The sequence below is a fragment of the Saimiri boliviensis genome, chromosome 20 (genome assembly GCF_048565385.1).
Source record: "Saimiri boliviensis isolate mSaiBol1 chromosome 20, mSaiBol1.pri, whole genome shotgun sequence".
Lineage (NCBI taxonomy): Eukaryota > Metazoa > Chordata > Mammalia > Primates > Cebidae > Saimiri > Saimiri boliviensis.
In genome coordinates, this window is record NC_133468.1 from 27,704,336 (window position 1) to 27,729,851 (window position 25,516).

General features: G+C 54.9%; 1 protein-coding gene across 1 annotated transcript in view; it reads right to left on the minus strand.

Moving 5' to 3' along the window:
• Positions 1-25,516, minus strand: part of TNRC18 (trinucleotide repeat containing 18) — a 112,728-nt gene that overhangs the window by 74,177 nt on the left and 13,035 nt on the right. Inside the window, 9 exon segments of the mRNA XM_074390629.1 lie at positions 8,162-8,215; positions 8,218-8,268; positions 8,271-8,574; positions 8,576-8,877; positions 8,880-9,603; positions 9,605-9,729; positions 9,732-9,821; positions 10,861-11,004; positions 15,723-15,878. Of these exon segments, the coding sequence (XP_074246730.1) occupies positions 8,162-8,215; positions 8,218-8,268; positions 8,271-8,574; positions 8,576-8,877; positions 8,880-9,603; positions 9,605-9,729; positions 9,732-9,821; positions 10,861-11,004; positions 15,723-15,878 (1,950 nt within the window).

The following is a 25,516-nucleotide window of genomic DNA, read 5'->3' on the forward strand; positions in this document are numbered from 1 at the left end:
AATAATAAAATAAAATGAAGTGGATAAACAAACAAAGGCTGCCCCTGTGCCCAGCAGGGGCCCAAACAACTCTGCGCACACAAACCCATTCAATCACCATCAACCCAGGAGGCGGGTCCCAGCTCTCATCCTTATCTTCCACATGAGGAAACTGAGGTGCAGGGAGATTAAATAAACATTCCCAGGTCACAAGACTAACACGGAGGCATCACATATGAGATCAGGCTTCGAGTTGGCCCTGCTAAACACGGACGCACACAGCCCCAAGTACGAAGGGCCACGGGGCCCTCTCCAGCCCCCATCATCACTGCCGTCCCCTATCTGCAGCCCCCACCCCAGGGCCTATGATGGGGTGAGGGTGCCCTGCAGCAAAATCCCACCAGTCCACGGCTACAACTGCCCCCCCTACAGGTCACGCGCCCCACATCGCAGCCATTACATTAGGAGCCCGAGGCTCGGAGACCCAGTTCCCATGGCAACCCCTTCCTGGCCTCTCTCTGAGCAGTTACAGATAGATAGGGTTGCTCTCCAGGGGTCCAGGGACACAGATGGGGCGGGGCGGGGGGGTGACAGGATAGAAGCCCCAGCAGGCTTGTCACCAACACCATGGCAAACACCCAGCTCTGCAACCCCAGCCACCTTCTGTGATGCTGGGGGTGGGGACATCCCCACAGCCCCTCCCTCCCAGACCTGTCCCACCATAGAGGTGCTGGGCCAGTGAAGAGGTGGGATAGATGGAGCTCAGCTCAGGGCTCCGGCTCAGCCCCACCTCATTCCTGCAGGCCTCAGTCTCCCCATCTGTGAATGGGGACCTCGTGGAGCTGTCTGCTCACAGAGGCTGCTGTCTCAACGGCAAGGACTGCTTTTGTTTTTTTGTTTTGTTTTGTTTTGTTTTGTTTTGTTTTTTTTTGAGACGGAGTTTCGCTCTTGTTACCCAGGCTGGAGTGCAATGGCGCGATCTCGGCTCACCGCAACCTCCACCTCCTGGGTTCAGGCAATTCTCCTGCCTCAGCCTCCTGAGTGGCTGGGATTACAGGCACGTGCCACCATGCCCAGCTAATTTTTAGTATTTTTTAGTAGAGACGGGGTTTCACCATGTTGACCAGGATGATCTCGATCTCTTGACCTCGTGATCCACCCGCCTCAGCCTCCCAAAGTGCTGGGATTACAGGCTTGAGCCACCGCGCCCGGCCCCTTTTGTTTTGTTTTGTTTCTGAGACAGGGTTTCACCCTGTCACCCAGGTTGGAGTGCAATGATGCAATCTCACTGCAGCCTTGACCTGCTGGGCTCAAGTGACCTCCCAACTCAGCCTCCCAGTAGCTGGGACTACAGGTGCTACCACACCACTATGCTTGGATTATTTATTTGTTTTTATTTTTCTGAGATGGAGTCTCGCTCTGTTGCCAGGCTGGGGTGCAGTGGTGTGATCTCGGCTCACTGCAACCTCTGTCTTCCGGGTTCAAGCGATTCTCCTGCCTCAGCCTCCCGAATAGCTGGGACTACAGGCGTGGGCCACCATGCCCAGTTAACTTTTTGTATTTTTAGTAGAGACGAGGTTTCACCATGTTGGCCAGAATGGTCTCAATCTCTTGACCTCGTGATCTGCCTGCCTCGGCCTCCCAAAGTGCTGGGATTATAGGCATGAGCCACGGCACCCGGCCTATTTATTTATTTGTTTTTTGCAGAGTTCGGGTTTCACTATGTTAGCCAGGCTGGTCTCGAACTCCTGAGCTCACGTGATCTGCACACCTTGGCCTTCTAAAGAGGTGGGATTGGCCGGGCGCGGTGGCTCAAGCCTGTAATCCCAGCACTTTGGGAGGCCGAGGCGAGTGGATCATGAGGTCGAGAGATCGAGACCATCCTGGTCAACATGGTGAAACCCTGTCTCCACTAAAAATACAAAAAACTAGCTGGGCGTGGTGGCGCGTGCCTGTAATCCCAGCTACTCAGGAGGCTGAGGCAGGAGAATTGCCTGAACCCAGGAGGCGGAGGTTGCGGTGAGCCGAGATCGCGCCATTGCACTCCAGCCTGCGTAGCAAGAGTGAAACTCCGTCTCAAAAAAAAAAAAGGTGGGATTACAGGGGTGAGCCACTGCATCCGGCAAGGATGACTCTCATCATTCTTGGGTTCTCGGCTGTGCCAGTTCTGACTGCGCAGGGCTCACAAATGTAGGTAATGCCTGTCCTTCGTCCATCTCAAGGTCCAAGACCCCCTGAGGCCAGACCTAGATCCTTTGTGAGGACAGGGAACCTGGGCTTCCCGGCATAAGCAGGCACATTCTAAGACCCTAGTGCCTGAATGTTAGCAGACGAGAGAGAGGGGCCTGTTTATAACGCACCTACTATGTGCCCATCAGTCTACCTGGCATCAAGCAGATAAGCCACCCCCGGGGCCCAGAGGGCTGCAGGCTCTTGTTCAAGGTTACACAGCTCCAAAGGGCAGAGCCTGGACTTGAACCCATTCAGAGGCAGAGGGCCCGCTCCAAAAGGCAAGAGACTAAGGCCGAGCAGCCTCCTGACAGCCCGAGGCAGCAGGGAGGGACTGGGGGTGAGGTCAAGACAGCATTTTTTTTTTTTTTTTTTTTTTTGAGACGGAGTCTTGCTCTGCTGCCCAGGCTGGAGTACAGTGACATGATCTCAACTGACTGCAACCTCCACCTCCTGGGTTCAGGCAATTCTCCTGCCTCAGCCTCCTGAGTACCTGGGATTACAGGTATGCACCACTATGCCCAGCTAATTTTTTGTATTTTTAGTTGAGATGGGGTTTCACCATATCAGCCAGGATGGTCTCAATCTCCTGACCTCATGATCTGCCCGCCTCAACCTCCAGAAGTGCTGGGATCAGTGAAAAATGCAGGAGTGAGCCCGGCCTCTCCTCCCTCCTTTCAAAGTTGCTCAGCACTCGGGCTGGGTTGTCCAAAGAGAAACCACCGCTTCTTACAGGATATTTTTTTTTAAGGAGAGACAGAATCCAGCCACCTACTTTTTTCTTTTAGAGACTGCACTCCCTCTGTTGCCCAGGCTGGAGTGCAGTGAGACAATCACAGCTCACTGCAGCCTTGACCTCCTGGACTCAAGCCATCCTCCCACTTCAACCTCCTTAGTAGCTGGGACTACAGGCACGCCACATATCCAGATAATTTCTTTTTCATTTTTAATTTTTATTTTATTTATTTATTTTTGAGATGAAGTCTCATACTGTCGCCCAAGCTGGAGTGCAATGGCGCGAGCTCAGCCCACCGCAACCTCCGCCTCCCGGGTTCACACAATTCTCCTGCCTCAGTCTCCCAAGTAGCTTACAGGTGCACACCACCACACCTAGCTAATTTTTTGTATTTTTAGTAGAGACGGGGTTTCACTATGTAGACCAGACTGATCTTGAACTCCTGACCTCGTGATCAACCCGCCTCAGCCTCCCCAAATGTTGGGAATTAATGGGAGTGAGCCACCGTGCCTAGCCAATTTTTTATGTTTTGAGATGGAATTTCCCTCTTGTTGCCCAGGCTGGAGTGCAATGGCACAATCTCAGCTCACTGTAATCTCTTCTTCCCAGGTTCAAGTGATTCTCCTGCTTCGGCCTCTCAAGTAGCTGGGATTACAGGCATGTACCACCACACTCGTTTAATTTTGTATTTTTAGTTAGTAGAGATGGGGTTTTACCATGTTAGCCGGGCAGATCTCGAACTCCTGACCTCAGGTGATCCACCTGCCTCGGCCTCCCAAAGTGCTGGGATTACAGATGTGAGCCACCACACCCGGCCTATTTTTACTTTTGGTAGAGACAAGGTCTTGCTATGTTGCCCAGGCTGGCCTCAAACTCGTAAGTTCAAGTAATCCTCCTACCTCGGCCTTCTGAAGTGTTGGGATTACAGGAGTGAGCACCAGCCCCTAAAACAGTCACCTACTTTTCAAACATCAGCACCAACAGAGGACAGCTTCAGACAAATCCCCAAACATCTCATCCCAAACCTCTAGCACACCCTCACTCCTTCTCTCACATTCTCACACACACATTCTCCCCTCCCTCCCCCACACACATATTCACAGCCTCTTGAGCACAGGCAGGTACTCTGGGATCTCAGATGGACTCCAGTGACCATGAGCCCCAAACAAAGGTGCCACCCCATGTGATAGGAGCATCCTTCCAGAGAAAGGGTTCAAAAGAGATCTCCTGCCTCCCAGGGGGTCCACAGCCCCAAACCTATGAGCAGGAGGGATTTTTCCACCACCAAGCTGGTCACCTCCAATCCAAAGGCTGTTGCCCCCTCCCTCCTTCTGTCCCAGAATAAGGCAGGTTCTCACGCAAAGCCTCCAGAGCCAGAGCTTAGCAGGACTTCCCTGGCTCCCAGGGGCTCTGCATAGGGCAGTGTGCACAGTCGGTCAACAAACACTCACTAACCATTGCTCAACTCTGAGTCGGCCCTGCTGGATGAAGAGAATCCAAGACAAGCCTGACAGAGCCCCACCTCCCAATTCAAAATCCAAAGACAGGCCTCATCCAAGGTGGCTCCACAGGGAGATGAAGGCACAGAGGATGGGAGGGCGTGGCCGTGCAGATGCCCAGGGCTGGCTGGGACAGGCATCGGGGTGCTGTGAAAGTCACACGGCTGGCTGGGCATGGTGGCTCAGGCCTGCAATCCCAGCACTTCGGGAGGCCGAGGCAGGCAGATCACTTGAGGTCAGGAATGTGCAACCAGCCTGCCCAGCATGATGAAACCCCATCTCTACTAAAAAAATACAAAATTAGCTAGGCATGGTGGCGGGTGCCTGTGATCCCAGCTACTCAGGAAGCTGAGGCAGGAGAATCACTTAAACCCAGGAGGTAGAGATTGCAGTGAGCTGAGATCACACTATTGCACTCCAGCCTGGGCAGTAACAGCAAAACTCCATCTCAGAAAAAAAAAGAAAGAAGAGAAAGTGCCAGATACGGTGGCTCACACCTGTAAGCCCAGCACTTTGGGAGGCTGAAGCGGGCAGATTACGAGGTTAGGAGATTGAGACCATCCTAGCCAATATGGTGAAACCTGTCTACTAAAAATACAAAACATTAGCCGTGCCTGTAGCGCAAACTACTCGGGAGTCTGAGGCTGGAGAATCGCTTTAACCAGAGCCAAGATCGCGCCACTGCACTCCAGCCTGGGTGACAGAACGAGACTGTCTCAAAAAAAAAAATGACACAGCTAGGAGATTCAGCCAGCCAGAGGGGCCCAGGCCCCCATCCTCAGAGTATGGGGTCCGGGTGGACTCTGGGAGGGGAACAAGGAAGGGCATCTATATGGTCCTCTGCAGCCATGGTGTACACAACCATTGGGTAGGCGGGGCTGTATGACGAGGGTGGCCTGTGGCCTACTGGGCTGTCTGGGAAAAAAAGAATTGAGACAGTAGAACTAGGAAGTGGTAGTGACCAGACCCAGCTATGCCACTCACCATGGAGCAAGGCCCAAGCCCAGGTAGACTTGGAAGACCAGACCAGGGAAGGCTGGAGCCCCAGGAGACGGGCACCCAAGATCCCTATGCAGTTGACAGAAGTAGAATCTGAGCCGGATGCGGTGGCTCAGGTCTACAATCCCAGCACTTTGGGATGCCGAGGCGGGCGGATCACTTGAGGTCAGGAGTTCGAGACCAGCCTGACCAACATGAAGAAACCCCATCTCTACTAAAAATACAAAATTAGCCAGGCGTGGTGGCGCATGCCTGTAATCCCAGCTACTCGGGAGGCTGAGGCAGGAGAATCACTTGAACCTGGGAGGCGGAAGTTGTGGTGAGCCAAGATCACACCACTGCACTCCAGTGTGGGCAACAAGAGCAAAACTCCATCTCAGAAAAAAAAAGGAGGAGGAATGGAAGCTCTGTGGGTGACACAAGCAGGGACCCAGACCACGGAACTGGTGTGAGCTTCCAGCAGGTGAGCATGGGACGCAGGCTGGGGGGATGTCCCATGAGTTAGGAGTGAGTGGACGCGGGTGGCTTCCCTTGCCCTTATCCCAGGCTGAGACCCCACACCATGCAGGCTGTGTTACAGCCTCAGTCCCAACCGGCAGGCGAGGATCTTGGCTCAGCAGTGTGCCACCTTCTGGACAGACCAAGTCAGGCGTTCCAACAAACACATCTCAAATGTGAACTCCCGCGAATCCCAGAAGGAACCCCGACAGCATACTAGACAAGGGACACAGGAAATTCGACAACCAGCCAAGCTTTGCAGAAATGCCCGCCTCACTAGAAACTTACAGAAATGCACCATCCTTCCCTACTGAAATTAGCAACCTTTTTATTTTTTAATTTTTATTGTATTTTTTCGAGACAGGGTCTCATTCTGTCGTCCAAGCCTCCCTGGCAGCAACAGTTTTTTAAGAAAAATATTAAAACAGAATTGTGGCCAGCATGGTGGCACAACCTTGTAATCCAATCCCAGCACTTTGGGAGGCCGGAGAAGGAACACATGAGGCCAGGAGTTCAAGACCAGCCTGGGCAACACAGCAAGACCCCAGCTCTACAAAAAAAGTGAAAAAATTGGCTGGCCCCGGTGGCTCACACCTGTAATCCTAGCACTTTGGGAGGCAGGCAGATCACCTGAGGTCAGGAGTTCGAGACCAGACTTGCCATCATGGTAAAACCCCGTCTCTACTAAAAGAGCAAAAATGGACCAGGTGTGGTGGTGCACGCCTGTAGTCCCAGCTACTCAGGAGGTTGAGGCAGGAGAATCACTTTAACCCAGGAGGCAGAGGTTGCAGTGAGCCAAGATGACACCACCGCACTCCAGCCTGGGCAATAGAGCAAGACTCTGTCTCAAAAAAAAAAAAAAGAACAAAAAAGAAAAAATTAGTCAGGTGTAGTAGCACACACCTGGGGTCCCAACTACTTAGGAGGCTGAGGTGGGAGGATCACTTAAGCCCAGGACATTAAGGTTACAGTAAAAGCTATGACAACACCACCACATTCCAGCCTGGATGACAGAGCAAGACCCTGTCTGTAAAACAAAATAATTTAAAAACTAAAAAATAGGCCAGGCGCAGTGGCTCAAGCCTGTAATCCCAGCACTTTGGGAGGCCGAGGCAGGTGGATCACGAGGTCAAGAGATCGAGACCATCCTGGTCAACATGGTGAAACCCCGTCTCTACTAAAAATACTAAAAATTAGCTGGGCATAGTGGCGGGTGCCTGTAATCCCAGCTACTCAGGAGGCTGAGGCAGGAGAATTGCCTGAACCCAGGAGGCGGAGGTTGCGGTGAGCCAAAATCGCGCCATTGCACTCCAGCCTGGGCAACAAGAGCAAAACTCCGTCTCAAAAAAAACTAAAAAATAAACCCATCCTGAAGAGTCCAAAATATAACAGAGGCTCCCAAACCGCTAACAGGTGCATAAACTGTCTACCTAAGAAGTCACTCGAGTACTGAGTGTCACGACCCTAAGGATGCTGGAACCCCGGTTCCTCCCTGTTCCTCGAACACTCACTTCCTCATCCATGCCTACACTGCCACACCCCAGGCTGGCTAGGTACCAAGGCCACTGGAATCGGTAAGGCACAGTTAGGTCCCTTGATGACTTCAAATTGAAGGTTTCATGTTTGTCTATTCCCAAGACCGTCTATTCTTAGGAAATGACTAAAAATACCACGAAGGTGCAGTGCACAAAAAGACTGAATGCAACATTCCGAACACAAAACATCCGAGAAGGAACAAGCTCGAATGCCCACCAAGGGAACAGGAAGCTGAACTAAGGTACATGCTCTCAACAGAACATTTAGGGCCATTAAAAAAAATGATACTTATAAAGACTGAGCGAGGGGAAAGGACCCACACTGTAATATACGGGAAACTGCGCGGAGATCCTACGCGCCAAGGGCTCTGCAGGTAGAAGCAAATTACACGGCAAAATGAATTCAGGAAACGACACAGAAGTACTCAGGGTACAGAGAAAACATAACGGTCCTTCTTCTTTGTTCTCTTTTTCTGCATTTTACACATTTTTCTATGTGCACAATAGAAAAAGCAATAAACTTCCAAGAGCAGCCACAGCCCTCAAGTGAGAGAAAAAAACAAACGGTGCCTGGAAGGCAGGGAGAGGCGAGGGTGCCAGGGAGGGCGGGAAGGAGACACGGAGAAGTGGAACGTCGGGGTAGGTAGGCGGGAAAGGAAGGGGCTGGGGTAGGACCCAGGACCTACCTTTGACGTCACTCAGCGACAAAGAACGCTCCTGGTCTGCCAGTCAAGGCCCAGCCGGCCACTGCCGCCACTGTCCTTCTGCCGGGCCACAGCCACTGCAATACCACGGGCGGGTGTCGCACTTCTGCCTCACCCTGGGCACCAGAGCCCTCACGCCCAAAAGCCTTGGCACTCTCGGGCCTCTCAGGGTCCCGCTTCAGCTGCCGGCCGCTGCCCGATGCAGGGCCTCCGGGGTGTGGGAGTCGGGCCTGGGCTCGGGGGGTACTCGTAGAGGTGGGCGCAGGCTCAGGTTTCATGGTGCCCAAACCTCCAAAGGGGCTCTTCTTGCCACAGCCACCAGGGCGCACCGCCACAGCCTCCCGGGCAAAGCTGCCACTGTACTTTATAAGGCTCTGCATAGCCGAGGCCTCTCCCAGGCCCATGGGCTGCAGAGTGCATGTCGGCAATGGGCCGGCCGCAGGTGGCCGCTGAGCGCGGCAGCACAGCCCCAGGATCCAGGTAGGCCTTCTTGGAGGAGGCGGCGACGACCACAGCAGCCTCCTCTTCGGCACGGCTGGCATGGTGGTGCTGCGCGGCCAGCACGGCCATCTGTGTGGTAGCAAAGTTGCCCAGCTCGAAGGGTTTCCATTTGTGCTCAGGGCCCGCAGGCGGGGGGCGCCCGGGCTCCAAGCCGAAGAGCTTGGCGGCCTGTTGGGGCGCAGGACCGGCTGGGCCGCGGGTGCACGTTCGCAGGGCCGTGGATCCGCCTCCGGCTTGAGCAGCTCCTTGGCAGGCAGGTAGGCGCGGGGATCTGGGGAGGCGCGTGCAGCCCGCACCGTGGGGGCGTCCGTGGGGGGCGGCCGCTTGAGCGAGCGGATGACCGAGTTCTTCTCGCGCAGGCCCTCGGACCGGTCCAGAGGCCGCGGGGAGCCGGGGGGCGCCTGCAGAACCCCCGGCCTAACTGCCTCGCGCTCACGGGCCCGGGCATCGCGCGCCTGGGACGCGATCTGTATGGGTCCGGGGCGCTCGTCAAAGGCCTCCACAGAAGGCACGAAGGTGGGGGCCACCACGCGGTGCTCCCGGCCTGGCTCTCGGAAGACGGTGTAGACGCCAGCAGGGGTGGCCGCGGGGGGCGCAGGCGGCCCTTTGGGCGGCGCAGTCGGCGGAGGCAGCGGCGAGGGGCAGGGGCGTGGCCCGGGAAGCAGGGCCTCCGTGCGCCGCAGCCGTGTGCCCTCGTCCTGCCGAGCGGTCTCCTTGGCGCCGCCGCGGCCCGCCTCGGCCACCAGCGCAGGCAGCCCCACGTCCCCGGCGCCGTTGCACAGGGTCAGCACCGACGGCTGCAGCGCCGCGTTCTTGGTCTTAGACTCAGCCAGGAATGGTGACAGGCGCTCGGCCAGGCGTGGGGGTCCACGGTCCTGGCGGCCCTCGGCGCGTGCCTCCTGGGTCAGATCCACCACGCCGCGCAGTCCCGGCGGCCTCCTCGGCCCGTGCGCGTGGGTCCTTCTTGCCGAACAGCGGAGGCGGCTCCCCACCGCGACCTGCCCGCTCCTTGGCTGAACCTTCCCGCGACGACGAGCCTTTGGCCGGGCACCCGAGGAGTGGCCGCTGCCAGGGGTTCGGGCCGAGGGCACGTGAGAGTGCAGGGCGCCCGGAGCCCCAGCGGTGGGCAGGTAGAAGCCGTCTGCAGAGAAGGGAACCGCAGTGAGGGTGCGCCACCTCCCACCCCTGCCTGGGCAGAGGGGGACCCTGAGAGGGGCCGAGCCAACCCGTGCCGTCTCCAGTGGTTTTTGTTTTTCGGAGATGGAGTCTTGTTCTTTCGCCCAGGCTGGAGGAGTGCAGTGGTGCAAACTCAGCTACTGCATCCTCCACCTCCCAGGTTCAAGCAATTCTCCTTCCTCAGCCTCCCGAGTAGCTGGGATTACAGGCACACACCCTCCGGCTAATTTTTGTATGTTTAGTAGAGGTGGGGTTTCACCATGTTGGTCAGACTGGTCTCCAACTCCTGACAGGTGATCCACCCGCCTTTGCCTCCCGAAGTGCTGAGATTACAGGCGTGAGCACTGTCCCAGCAGTGTTTTCTTTTTCTTGGAAATTAAACTGTTTGGGTGCAGGGAGCCCCAAGGTTTCACACCAAGGAAAGGTATCCCCTCAGTTTCATCATCTGTAAAAGCAAAGGCTGAGGGTTTTCAGAGCTGCCAAGAAGGCCTAGCAGGCCCCCTAAGGGGAGAGTGTGACTAGAAGGCACCTGGGGCTGTGGGTGGGCCCAGGGAATCTGTGGGGAAGGCTTAGAACTCAGGTCTCAGAAAAGCATCTTAGGCCACAATGGCTCACACCTGGAATCCCACAGCACCTTGGGAAGCCAAAGCAGGAGGATTGCTTGAGGCCAGGAGTTTGAAACCAGCCTGGGCAACACAGCAAGACTTCAGCTCTATAAAAAGTTTAAAAAGTCAGCTGGGTGTAGTGGGGCAGGTCTGCAGTTCCTGCTACTTGGGGGAGCTGAGGCAGGAGCATCATTTGGGAGTTTGAGGCTGCAGTGAGCTATGATCACACCACTGCACTCCAGCCTGGGCAACACAGTGAGACCCTGTCTCAAAAAGAAAAAAAAAAAGCAAGCATCCTGGACAGAGCTGGGGGCTGCCTGGATGCCGCCAAGGGCCACAGAAGCTTCTCAGAAGGCTCCTGCGCCACCCCCACCCCCACCCCAGACCCCACAGTCTCACCTCCTCCTGGCCCCTGACCTTTCTGGGTATCAAAAATGCTGGGCTGACCCAGCTGGCTGAGGAGGGGGCTCCCGCTGCTGGGGGGCTCCAGGTGGTTCAGGTGGAGGTAGGATGGGTACAGCCCACTGGGCAGGTGGGAGAAGCCTGTAAGAAAAGAGAGAAAAGCTGGACCTGGCCACTGCAGCTGCCCACAGAGCTTCCTTCCAGCTCCTGGAGATATTTTGGCAGCAGACCGCTGGTGCAGGGAGCCTCGAGGGTTCCAGCGGCTCCCCAGGGCAATGCATTCCCCCACTCCCCAACCCTGGGCCTCTCCCCAGGCCCACCCAGTCCCCCCAAGAAGAGGATCAAAATGGATCCAACTAGCAGGGGCCAGTGACAGCCTACCAAGCATGACCGAGAGTTTTGCCACTGTCATCCTCATCCAAACCTCCAAAATAACCTAAGAGGAAGAGGCTTCATGTCCTCATTTTAAGGACGAGAAAACTTAGAGAAGACCACTTGCCCAAGACGATACAGCAGAGGAGCCTGGCTTTGAATCCAGGTCATCTGACCCTGCAGCCAGGACTCTTGAATTCAGCCTAACACGGGCCCTTTCTCTGCTGTGTGACCTCAGGCTCATCACTTGCCATCTCTGAACCTAACTGGACCCCGAATCTTCAGCTGCTCCATCTCCCAAGCAGGAGCTACCAGGAAGGAATTCCTCCCACCAAGGATCCTCCCCGCCACTCCCCAAAGGCCCCCACCAGCAATGGAACTCCAGGCCTCAAGCGATCCGCCTGCCTGCCTCAGCCTCCCAGGGTGCTGGGATTACAAGCATGAGCCACTGCGCCTGGCCCAGAAATTTTTGAAAAATAGAAATAAACAAGGGCCGGGCGCAGCGGCTCATGCCTGTAATCCCAGCACTTTGGGAGGCCAAGGGATGGATCATGAGGTCAAGAGTTCGAGATCAGCCTAGCCAACATAATAAAACCCTGTCTCTATTAAAAATACAAAAATCAGGCCAGGCACAGTGGCTCACGCCTATAATCTCAGCACTTTGGGAGGCCGAGACGGGTGGATCACGAGGTCAAGAGATCGAGACCATCCTGGTCAACATGGTGAAATGCCATCTCTACTATAAATACAAAAAGTTAGCTGGGCATGGTGGCGCATGCCTGTAGTCCCAGCTACTTGGGAGGCTGAGGCAGGAGAATTGCTTGAACCCAGGAGACAACAGAGGTTGCGGTGAGCTGAGATCGCACCGTTACACTCCAGCCTGGGTAACAAGAGCGAAACTCCACCTCAAAAAAAAAAAAAAAAAAATCAGCCAGGTATGGTGGCAGGCACCTGTAATCCCAGCTACTCCGGAGGCTGAGGCAGGAGAATTGCTTGAACCCAGGAGGCGGAGGTTACAGTGAGTCAAGATCACGTCACTGCACTCCAGCCTGGGCGAGAGTGCAAAACTCCATCTCAAAAAATAATAATAAACAAACAGAATCAGGGCCTTGCAGGACAAAAGAAAGAAGGGGTGGCCAATAGAGAAGTCACCTAAGAGAGCACACAGAAGCTAGGCATGGCGGCTCACATATTTAATCCCAGTGCTCTGGGAGGCCAAAGCGGGAGGACTGCTTGAGCCCAGGAGTTTGAGACCAGCCAGGGAAACACAGCGAGACCTGATCTCTATATAAAGAAATTTTAAATAGTATGTATTTTTAAAGGGTACACAGAATGGCAGCCCAAGAGGCAGGCGGGTGCTAGGGTGCTGGGTAAGGGTCCTGACTACTGCCCGAGCTCAGAGTCCTATGGGATCCCAGACCTACTGGAGATCTCTCAGGGGTTCACATACTCCATACCCAGTGGTCCCTGCTTAGGCCAGAGATGCAGGACCCGGAGCTGGCCCACTGGGCCGATGACTTCTACCCAGCACCGCCTTGTCAACCATGCCATGACAACACCCACAAAGAAAAAGGCCACCCGATACCAGTTCTCATCCAATCATTCAAACAGCACTCCCAAGCCAGGCGCCATGGCTCACGCCTGTAATCCCAGCACTTTGGGAGGTCAACTTGGGTGGATCACTTGATGTCAAGAGTTCAAGACCCACCTAGCCAACGTGCTGAAACCCCATCTCTACAATAAATACAAAAATTAGCCAGGCATCATGGCATATGCCTGTAATCCCAGCTACTGAGGAGGCCGAGACAGAAGAATCACTTGAACCCGGGAGGCAGAAGTTGTAGTGAGCGAGATCGAACCACTGCACACCAGCCTGGGTGACAGAGCGAGACTCTCTCTAAAAAAAATACAACCCACCAGGCACAGTGGCTCACGCCTGTAATCCCAGCACTTTGGGAGGCCAAGGTGGGTGGGTCACGAGGTCAGGAGTTTGAGATCAGCCTGGCCAACATGGAGAAATCCCATCTCTACTAAAAATTAAGCAGGCATGATGGCACGCGCCTGTAATCCCAGCTACTCAGGAGGCTGAGGCAGAAGAATCGCATGAACCCAGGAGGCAGACATTGCAGTGAGCCAAGATCGCACCATTGCACTCCAGCCTGGGTGACACAGTGAGACTCCTCCAAAAAAAAAAAAAAGAAAGAAAGAAAGAAAGAAAGAAAGGGCGTGGTGGCTCACACCTGTAATCCCAGCACTTTGGGAGGCCGAGGCGGGCGGATCACAAGGTCAGGAGTTTGAGACCAGCCTGGCCAACATGGTGAAATCCTGTCTCTGGTAAAAATACAAAAATTAGCTGGATGTGGTAGTGGGTGCCTGTAATCCCAGCTACTCAGGAGGCTGAGGCAGAATCACATGAACCCAGGATGTGGAGATCACCGTGAGCCGAGATCGCACCACTGCACTCCAGTGAGGTGCCTCTTCAAAAAAAAAAACAGGCCGGGCGCGGTGGCCCAAGCCTGTAATCCCAGCACTTTGGGAGGCCGAGGTGGGTGGATCACAAGGTCGAGAGATCGAGACCAACCTGGTCAACATGGTGAAACCCCGTCTCTACTAAAAAAATACAAAAAATTAGCTGGGCATGGTGGCGTGTGCCTATAATCCCAGCTACTCAGGAGGCTGAGGCAGGAGAATTGCCTGAACCCGGGAGGCGGAGGTTGCGGTGAGCCAAGATCGCGCCATTGCACTCCAGCCTGGCTAACAAGAGCGAAACTCCGTCTCAAAAACAAAACAAAACAAAAAAAAACAGCCCTTTTACACAGGCAACAGGTCTCTGCTCTCCCATCTGTAAAATGGACCTAACAGGCTTACTGGGCCAGGCGCAGTGGCTTATGCCTGTTAACCTGGCATTTTGCAAGGCCAAGGCAGGAAGATACCAACCTGGGAAACATGGTGAAACCCTGCCTCCACCAAAAAAAATACAGTAGTTAACCAGGTGTGATGATGTACACCTGCAGTCCCAGCTACTCAAGAGGCTGAGGTGGGAGAAGGTCTTGAGCCTGGGAGGCGGCGGCTGCAGTGAGCTGAGATTGCACCACTGCACTCCAGCCTGGGCGACAGAGCAAGACCCTGTCTCAAAAAAACGAGCCTAACAGTCCTCTCCAGGCAGGGCTGGTTCTGAGACTGAAGTGAGCGGCACATGCACTCAAATGTGGTAAGTACCCTCTGTGCTTGGTCATTACTAAGATTTGTTGGCCAAAAAGAAAAGGAAGTCTCAGAGACACGGAGGTAGCCAGCTAGGGGCAGACAGACACGAGAGGCAGGCTCTGCTTGTTCAGACCCTCTGGCACCCACCTTGCCTGGTTAAAGTGGGAGGCTCAGGTGGAAACCCAGCCTAGAAGGCGCCCTCTGTGCAGGCTGCACGCCCCGGTTCCTCTATTCAGATGCCTTCCCCAAAGCACCCAGAAGGAGCAGCCTCACTGGCCTCATCTGTGCAATGGGCAAAGCACTGTAAGAACAGGAGGGGTCCTGCAGCCCACAGGACAGGGAGGAGGGAGGAGGGAGGAGGGAGAAGGCAGGAGGCAGGAGGGAGGAGGGAGGAGGGAGGAGGGAGGAGGCAGGAGGCAGGAGGGAGGAGGGAGGAGGGAGGAGGGAGGAGGGAGGAGGGAGGAGGGAGGAGGGAGGAGGGAGGAGGCAGGAGGCAGGAGGCAGGAGGGAGGAGGGAGGAGGGAGGAGGGAGGAGGGAGGAGGGAGGAGGGAGGAGGGACCTAGCAACCAACAGCCAGAACCTGTCAAAGCCAGAGGAAGGGGAGGAGCTGAGGTCCCCAGACCCATTCCTTTGCAGAGAGAATGAAAGAGAGGGTCTAGAGAAATCCAGAATCTGCTCACAGCCCGGGGGGAAGCCAGCCCCAGGCCCCTCTACTGCAGGAATTTTTTTTTTTTTTTTTAAACAGAAGGCATCTCACTACGTTGCCCAGGCTGGTCTCCAACACCTCGCCTCAAGTGATCTTCCCACCTCAACCTCCCAAAGTGTTGGGATTACAACTGTGAGCCACCATGCCTGGCCTGCTCCTGTCATTATTAATGAGCCTACTATGCACCAGGGATCCAGTGCTGAGTAGATCAAACCTGCACTCAGAGCACTCCAGTGGGGAAGTGGGTAGTTTACCAATTAACAGGTAATCTGTTGTCACAAGTGACTGATGGAAAAGAAGCGAGGAGGAAGAGGGAGTCTCTGAGCTGAGCCACAGGCGGAATGGGAGGTGGCCTGGGCAGGGTGTCAGGCTCAAAGGAGATAGCACGGCTCATGCAAAGGCCCTGTGAGTGACAAGAGGAAGCCCTAAGTGTTTGAGGAACGAGAGACCAGGTGACCTGGGGCCCGCTAGCCCCAGCTCACTCAGGTATTGACCATAAAGGGCCACATGAAGTTGCCTGAGTGTCCAGGACAGCGCCCCGCCAGCCCTCAGCCCCAACCCTGGCGCGCTCCTTACCTTCATGGGCGTGGGCAGCCCACAGCTGCACCATGGGCAGGTTGCTGGGGGTGGGGGAGCGGAAGGAGAGGTCAGAGGGCAGTGGCACCGGGCTTCCCTGGGATGAGGCCGAGGGTCCCATCCCGCTGGCCACAAAGCTGCCCAGGAAGGCCTCGCCTGCAGAGAGAAGTTGGGAGGACTGTCAGGCAGCTAACCAGGTGAGCCCCGCCGCCCCGGCCCCAAGACCCCCGTCTCGCCCCAGCTGCATGGAGCTGATGCTGGCCAGGAGACCAAAGGGGGTTTCCCTGCCCCAACTCCACCCCAGATCACAGGAGGGGCCTGGGTCAACTCAATCAGATCCAGGGCTTGAGGAAGCACAAGATGGCAGGAAGCCCCCAAGAAGCCCCCCACAGCAGACCCTCAGGCCTGGGCACCTTCGGAGGAGGGCCTGCCACCCGATGCCCAGGCAGCCCAGATGCAGCACGGCACCGTTCTCCCCACCTGCAGAATCCTGAGGTCGCCTTGCCCTGTGGCCTCTGGAAGTCCCACAGCACCGGGACTTCAAGAGGCCACAGGGCAAGGAGGTGGGGAACGCACAGGCGGGGGCTCATGTTCGGCGCTCTGCAGGCCCAGAGAGGACACTCACTCTGTGGCCAGAGAAGGACTTCCCACAGCAGCCCTAGCCAGCCCCGTGTGCCCATTTAACAGACGACGCAGCTGAGACTTGGGGTTGGGTACTGCCAGGTCACACAGCTGGGAAGCAGTGACTCACAATGCAGCCCCACAGGGTGTCCCTGAGTCCACAGCTGGCACTACCAGGCCACAGTGACTTAGGGAATGACTCCGTGAATGAATGGAACAGCAGGCCTGGGAGTCGCTAAGGGAGCCCCATTCAGGCAACCCCTCCAGCCAGCAGGTTTCACGGACCCTGGGTCCCTGCCAACAGGGGCCACGGGACTGACTGCTGCTCAGAAAGATGATGGACATCAGCTGGGGCCTGGGTGCAAGCTGCAGCCAGCACCGCCATGCCCCACATGGTTGGGTCCATATCGGACAGTGCGCCTCCCAGCTACCCCCCTAGGGGCTCTGTCCCACAAGCCCCAAACGCCACTCCCTGTAAGGGAAGACCCTGGCGGGCCTCTGGGTCACAGGTCAGAGAGAAAACATGCAGGAGCTGGGGAAGGGGCTGCCCTCACCAGCCTCACCGGGTCTCAGTTTGCACATCAACAAAATGGGGATAAAAATGCCTCCCGTTGGGAATGATAGAGAAGGAAGCATGTGTTTAACCACAGTAACAATATAATGACAGCTAATAACAGGCCAGGCAAGGTGGCTCTCGCCTACAGTCTCTTGAGGCTGAGGCAGGAGGATGGCTTGAGGCTGGGAGTTGGAGGCTGCAGTGAGCTGTGACTGCAGTTATAACACTGCACTCCACGCCGGCTGACAGAACAAGACCAGGAGCCAAAATATAAATAATAACAATAACCAGCCATGGCACCCATTCACTAAAAGCTGGCCGGCACCAGGCACTGTGCAGGTGACTTCAAATCCTCCCGGCAATGCCCTCAGGAGGTGGCAGCAAAGCACCCCCAGCCGAGGGATTCTGTGTGTACCCTAGAGCCACCACCCCCTTTAAGCCACTGTTTACAGGTGGCATGGAGAAGTTAGATGGCTTTGCAGGAGATGCAGGCTCCCAGGTGGCCCTGGTCCTGCCCGTGGGAGCTCAGAGACGTCGGCCCAACCTCTGTGTCCCCAGTACTCCCGTCCTCCCCAACAAAGGGCCAGCATACAAGTGCTCACTGACCGCCTCCCAGAGGCATGGGATCCCAGAATGTCCAACCCCGCTTCTTTGGGGTCCATGTGGGGAAAGTCAGGCAGAGAAGGGCAGGGCCTCCACCTTGGGCCCCAGAGGAGAGACTGGAGTGCGCAGAGCAGCAGGGGATGCCCTCTGGCCACATGCCCCATCACCACCGCCCCGTGTCTGGCCCCCACACTCCAGTCTAGCCTGGTCCAGCCCCCTCACCGGACTCCAGCGCCAAGCCCTCGGGCCCCAGGGCCTCGGTGGCCGGTCAGTCCATCCATGCAGCCCGAGCCGGGGCAGCAGGGCCTCCAAGCCCCGCCAAGCCCCGGGCTTCCGCCTTGCTGTGGCAGGCAGGTGGGTAGAAGGCTCCGGAAGCCGGCAGCCAGGGGTTTGCGCAAGAGCTTACATCAGCCGCCAGCTCTTCCTGCCCCAGGCTGCACGGAAGCCTAGCGGCCCAGGCCAACCCCTGCCTGGGCTTGTGAAACCCGCCCAGCACCACCCAGGCCCGGATGCCAGCCAACGGCTCCTGCCCACCACAAGGGCTCAACGGCACCCAAAGCCCCTCCTCCCGAGCTGGGCGGGGCAGCCGGGAATCCCCAGCAAGTCAGTGCCTTCTCAGGGCCTCAGTATGCAACTCTGTAAAATGGACACACGATCCCTACTCACCTAGGACCATGAAGCCAGCGCCCCCACTCTCCACGTCACTCTCCAGTACAAACGTCCCCCTGGTCACGTCTACATGCCCATCCCCCTTTCCCGCACGGCCCCTCAGGCACAGCTCCTAAAGCCTCCTAGACTTCTCCCCCTTCACCCCCTCCAGGCTCCCGGGCCCCAGAGAAGCCCCCAACAGCCACAGGCCCCAAGCAGGCCCCAAGTGACACTGACAACCCACAACCCCTCAGAAACAGATCTCTACCCTCCTCGTGTATTTCATGCCTCTGTCTCCCCCGAAAGACAGTTCCCTCCCTGAGGGCGGGAACTCTCCCCTACACAGTACCTGGGACCTGCCACCCAGGACATGCTTCTGTTTGGGATTACCCAACTGCATAAATGCTGTTTCTTTTCTTTTCTTTTTTTTTCCTCTCTCTCTCTCTCTCTCTCTCTCTCTTTTTTTGTAAGACAGGGTTTCACCATATTGGTCAGGCTGGTCTCGAACTCCTGACCTCCGGTGATCCTCCCACCTCAGCCTCCCAAAGTGCTGGGATTATAGGCGTGAGCCACCGCACCCAGCTGTTTCTTTTCTTTTTTTTAGAAATAGGGTCTCACTATCTTCATGCAGGCTGCAGTGCAGTGGCTCAATCACAGCTCACTGCAGCCTCCAACTCCTGAGCTCAATCAATCCTCCAGCCTCAGCCTCCTGGGTAAGTGGGACCACAGGCACACACCATCACACCCAGCTACATTTTTTTTGTTTGTTTTTGTAGAGATGGGGTCTTGCTATGTTGCCCAAGTTGGTCTCAAATTCTAGTCCTCAAGCAATCCTCCCACCTTGGCCTCCCAAAGTGCTGAGATTATAGGCGTGAGTGAGCCACCACACCCAGACTCTTTTCTTGTAAGAGACAGGGTCTTGCTCTGTTCACCCAGGCTGCAGTGCAGTGGCTCAGTCACAGCTCACTGCAGCCTCCAGCTCCTGAACTCAATCAATCCTCCAACCTCAGTCTCCTGGGTAGCAGGGACCACAGCCACACACTACCACAACCAACTAATGGTTTCTTTTTACTTTTTTAGAGATGGGATCTTGCTACATTGGCCAGGCTGGTCTCAAACTCCTGGCTTCAAACAATCCTCCCACCTTAGCCACCCCACCTGGCCATAAATGTGATTTCTTTTTTGTTGCTCTGTCACCCAGGGTGAAATGCAGTGGCGCAATCTCGACTCACTGCAACCTCTGCCTCCAGGGATCGATTCTCCTGCCTCAGTCTCCCAAATAGCTGGGACTATAGGAATGCACCACCCATTACAGGTGATTTTTTTCTTTTTCATAGAGTCAGGATCTCACTATGTTACCCAGTCTGGTCTAGAACTCCTGGGCTCAAGTGATCCTCCCACCTTAGCCTCCCAAAGGGCTGAGATGACAAACCTGGGCCACAGCACCTGGTCTGTGATTCTTGTTACTATTTTTATGGTTCCAAACCCTGGAACTCAGAAAAGCTAAGCACGGACTACAAGGTCACAGTCTGCATGGGGCCACTCACTTCTACCCAAATGCCATTTGTCCTTGCTTAAAATAAAAATTCAATTTTGAAACCAAAGATAGCTGGTGACTGCACAGGATCAATGTACCCAATACCACTGAAGTGGATACGTTTCAGATGGTTAACTGGATGCTATGTGAATTTCATCTCCATGGGAAAAAAAAATGCAAGCTCTAGCTGGGCGTGGTGGCTCACACCTATCTCAGCACTTCTGGAGGCCAAGGTGGGCAGATGACTTGAGCCCAGGAGTTCAAGACCAGCCTGGGCAACATGGTGAGACTCCGTCTCTACAAAAAGAATACAAAAAAATTAATCGGCTGGGCGCGGTGGCTCAAGCCTGTAATCCCAGCACTTTGGGAGGCCGAGGCGGGCGGATCACGAGGTCAAGAGATCGAGACCATCCTGGTCAACATGGTGAAACCCCGTCTCTACTAAAAATACAAAAAATTAGCTGGGCATGGTGGCGCGTGCCTGTAATCCCAGCTACTCAGGAGGCTGAGGCAGGAGAATTGCCTGAACCCAGGAGGCAGAGGCTGCGGTGAGCCGAGGTTGCGCCATTGCACTCCAGCCTGGGTAACAAGAGCGAAACTCCGCCTCAAAAAAAAAAAAAAAAAAAAAAAAATTAACCGAGCATGGTGGTTATGCCTGTAACCCAGCTAGCTACTCTGGAGGCTGAGGTGGAAGGATCGCTTCAGCATAGGAGGTTGAGGCTGCAGTGAGCAGATACTGCATGCAGCCTGAGAGACAGAACAAGACCCTGTCTCCAAAAAAATATTAAAAATTAAAACTGCCATGTGTGGTGGCTCACGCCTGTAATCCCAGCACTTTGGGAGGTCAGGGCAGGTGAATCATGAGGTCAGGAGCCTGACCAACATGGTGAAACCCCAACGCTACTAAAAATACAAACTTCAGCCAGGCATGGTGGCATACACCTATAATCACAGCTACTCAGGAGACTAGCTTGAACCCAGGAGGGGGAGGCTGCAGTGAGCCGACATCACGTCACTGCACTCCAGCCTGGGTAACAGAGTGAGACTCCAGCTAGGGCGGCGGTGGGGGGGAATTAAAATTAAAACTAAAAGGCCGGGCGCGGTGGCTCAAGCCTGTAATCCCAGCACTTTGGGAGGCCGAGGCGGGTGGATCACGAGGTCAAGAGATCGAGACCATCCTGGTCAACATGGTGAAACCCCGTCTCTACTAAAAATACAAAAAAAAATCAACTGGGCATGGTGGTGCGTGCCTGTAATCCCAGCTACTCAGGAGGCTGAGGCAGGAGAATTGCCTGAACCCAGGAGGCGGAGGTTGCGGTGAGCCGAGATCGTGCCATTGCACTCCAGCCTGGGGTAACAAGAGCGAAACTCTGTCTCAAAAAAAAAACAAAAAACAAAAAACTAAGGCCAGGTGTGGTGGCTCATGCCTTTAATTCCAGCACTTTGGGAGTGATCCACCCACCTGGGCCTCCCAAAGTGCTGGGATTACAGGCGTGGGCCACCCTGCCCGCCCCACCAATGCAATCTTCCCTCTGCAACGGTGGAGTTGCTGGCGACCCTTCAAGAAGCTGACTGTAAGGTCAGCACCTCAAGTCCCTGGTTCAAGTCAGGGCGGGAGGCTGCATGTGATCACGGTGGGGGCAAAAGTTCCTTAAACAGCAAAGGACCAGAATGCTTTGTCACTGCCAACAGGCTGGTCCGAGCTCTGTGCCTCGCTGGAATCAGGTCCTCCTTCCAGATACAGGGAAGACCCTGCACACTCCCGCCTGCCTATACCCTAACTCCCTCACTCCCTGCTGTTACAGCTCAGGCGACCCAGAAGAATCAGGCCTTCCCTAACTGCCCTGCTTAACAATGCAACTCACCTGCCACCCACCATGCCCTTTCCTGAAATGTTTTTCTCCACCGCTTATCACCGGCTATCACAGGTGTTAGTTCCTTATTGCCTCCACCCACTGGAGAGTGCAAGCTTTCCTCTGAAAGGGCGTCTGCTGCTTGTCGAAAGGAAAGCACCCAGACCGTAAATGATTGGGCCACTGCTCTATACCAATAAAACCTTATTTGCAAAAACAGGACGTGGGCCACTGTTGACCAGACTACTCACCCCAGCATTACCAGGTGGGCTACAAGTTATTTTCTGTTCCTAGCCCTATGCTGCACATAGGAGGCACTCAAGTAATATTTATGGTACAGGCTGGGCACAGTGGCATATGTCTGTAATCGCAACACTCTGGAAGGCCAAAGGAGGATCAGTTGAGGCTGGTAGTTTAGGACCAGCCTGGGCAACAAGCAAGACACCATGTCAAAAAAAATTTTTTTAGACCGGGCCCAGTGGCTCAGGCTTGTAATCCATCCCAGCACTCTGAGAGGCCAAGTCAGGCATATCACTTGAGGTCAGAAGTTTGAGACCCGCCTGGGAAACATGGTGAAACAACATCTCCACAGAAATTAAAAGCAATTAGCCATGCATGGTGGTGTTCACCTGTAATCCCAGCTACTCAGGAGTCTGAGGCGGAGGATGGCTTGAACCGGGGAGGCAGAGGTTGCAGCGAGCCCAGATTGCACTGCCGCACTCTAGCCTGTGTGACAGCAAAACCCTGTCTCAAAAACTTAAAAGAAATTATAAAATAGTATTTCTGGTGTGGGATAGGGTGAGGTCCTGAAGGGCTGGAGGGAGCCCAGGGCTTCTCTGGGACCCGCTTCTCTGCCCAGTGGTCCCCACTCCAGTCAACTGGGAGGGAGACTGGTATCCCATTTACAGATAAGGTCACTGAGGCTCTGACTCCCAAACCTACCCTTCTCCACTCAGCCGCGCCACCCACACACAGAAGCGTTCATTAGACACCAGCTGCACATTTTCAATTCCAAACACCCCTTCGTCACCAAACACAGAACAAACACATTTTATCTTCACGTTTTAAAACATCTTGACCTCTCACAACAATTGCATCCCAGACTCTGGCGTGGTGGCTCACACCTGTGAATCCCAGGACTTTGGAAGACTAACGCAGGAGGATTATGAGGCCACGAGTTCACGACTAGCCTGGGCAGCATAGCATGACCTATCTCTACAAAAAAAATTTTTTAATTAGCCAGGCATAGTGGCGCACACCTGTGGTCCCAGCTACCGGGGAGGCTGAGGCGGGAAGATCGTTTAAGCCCAGGAATTAGAGGCATTGAGTTATGATTGTGCCACTGCACTTCAGCCTGGGTGACAGAGCAAGACTCTGTCGCAAAAAAAAAAAAAAAGAAAACTGAGCCAAGAAACGAAAAAAGAAAGAAATTTCTATGAACACCCCTACCACCCTGCCAGGCCCCGTCGAGTTCTGGCAGGGAGCTCGCTCGGCCTCCAACCCCTCACCTCCCGCTGTGGGACCTGGGGCAGGCATCTCACACTCCCTGAGCCTAAAATGGCAAAATTTTGTGCCCAGGCCTCGCCGGGACGTCTGCTTGGCGGCACCCCCCCCCCAATTCCAGGTGACAGAGCTCGAGGCTGGGGCGGTGGGACAGAGGGCTCACCCTGCACATCACTGAGACTGCGGCTGGGCCACGGGCCCCGTCGCCACCGTCGCCGTCCCGGAGCTCCCATTGGCGCAGGAAAGAGGCGGCCGAGTGGCGGAGGCTGCAGTCTCATCCAAGCTATCCTAGATGAGAACCCGGACCGAGACTGCAGGAGCCAGCAGCCCAGATCAGCCAGCTTCCGCCCTGCCCCACCAGGAGGGCCTGGGGGCTGGCCCCAGGGAGGAGGGAAGCCCACCCCAGCCTCCTCACCCCATCCTGCCCCTCCTCTGCTACGCCTAAGCGTACCTCCAGCCTCCCCTCCAGCAGGAAGCCACCCCTGACCTCCCCACCAGGTAAGCAGATTCCCAAAAACATCTGTCAGCTGGGCGCCCAGTTACTCCCCACCTGAGACCCCCGCCGCAGCCAGCAAGTCCAGCTGAATTCCAGCCTCTTCTCCATCCTCGCAAATGGGCAGGAACTTTGTAACTGCTCCAATCCAGCCCCCAAAATAAGTACTCTAATTTAAATAAAGGGAATCCCACAGAGAGAGAGGTCAAGGCCTCAGGCCAGCCAAAGGCTTCCACCTCAGCCTTGCCCCGAGGGCTCCAGATTTGGTCAATTCTCAAGCAATCACAAAAGATTTCCCCAGTGATTGGTTCCCCTCCTACGAAGACTCCACCTCCTCGGGTGGAAACTGACGTAGGGGTAGAGGGCTCCGGCAAAAGCTGGAAGACTTCAGAGGCCTCGAAGCAGAGACAGACGAACCAGGTCTTCCAGGCAAACTAGCGAGAGGAGTATGAGCGCACGAGAGGCAGCACAGCGTTTGATCTTTACAAATCCTTCCCCAAACACCAGAACCTCACAAAAATGACAGTCAGACGGCCTAAAAAGGAACCAGAGCGAAACAGGAGAGAAGTGGCAAGGAAACATGCCCACGGCCGGGCGCGTAGCTCACGCCTGTAATCCCAGCATATTGGGAGGCCATGGCAGGGGGATCACCCGAGGTCAGGAGTTCTAGGCCAGCCTGGCTAACATGATGAAACCCCCATCTCTACTAAAAATACAAAAATTAGCCGGGTGTGGTGGCATGTGCCTAGAGTCCGGCTACTCAGGAGGTTGAGGCAGAGACTGCAGCGAGCCAAGATCATGCCACATCTAAGCTTGATGGAGGCAGTCAAGAAGCCAGCAATTCCAAAGACTGAACCCAGAGACCCTGGGTACCTTCAAAGCCAGGGTTCACAGAGGAGCTGAGGACAAGAGAGCTGGTTTCACCACAGAAGCACTGATCCCTCTGTTTATAGGAAGGATGGAACCATTGAGCGTACAGGTTCTCAGGATTAGGGTGTGGCCCAAAAGAAAAACAGGTATCGTCAATCTTAGCATGCACACTCAGCTCTTGGGACAGGAACAGCCTGGCTTCAACATCAACAGGCAAAAAAACCAGTCAATTCTTGCCTGTGACATTTACAAGGTCAACAAGGGAAGATCTTTTTACAGAGGACATTCGAGAAGTTCCTCAATGGCCAACAAGCCCCACCCTTACACCTGAATCCCATCTGCTTTTTCTTAAAGAGGCACCTGAGAATAACCATACACAGATGCCCGAGGGAAGTCTACAAGGTGAAAGAGAAAAAAAGACTCGGAGGAAACAGACATTGCATGAAAAAAGAAAACGCCAGGGAATACAATTAATATCCTAGTAATGAGAATTCATATACCCATGAAACAACGGGATGCTATTTTAAAAAAAAAAAGCACTAGGATTATAAGAGCTCTTGGGACACAAAAATATAATACCTCAAATTTAAAAATTAAATTCTACAAAAACTAGCCAGGTGGGCCAGGTATGGTGGCTCACGCCTGTAATCCCAGCACTTTGGGAGGCCGAGGTGGGCAGATCACGAGGTCAAGAGATCGAGACCATCCTGGCCAACGAGGTGAAATCCCATCTCTACTAAAAAAAAATACAAAATTAGCCAGACATGGTGGCGCACGCCTGTAGTCCCAGCTACTCGGGAGGCTGAGGCAGGAGAATTGCTTGAACCTGGCAGGCGGAGGTTGCAGTGTGCCAAGATTGCACCACTGCACTCCAGCCTGGCACCTGGCGACAGAGCAAAACACTGTCTCAAAAAAAAAAAAAAACTAGCCAGGTGTGGTGGTGCACACCTGTAGTCCCAGGAGGCACAGGCAGGAGGATCGTTTGAGCCCCAATTGTTTGAGTTCGAGGCTGCAGTGAGCAGTGAGTGCACCACTGCAGTCCAGCCTGGGTAACATAGGGAGATCCTATCTCAAAAAAAAAAAAAAAAAAAAAATTAAAAGGTTAGAAGA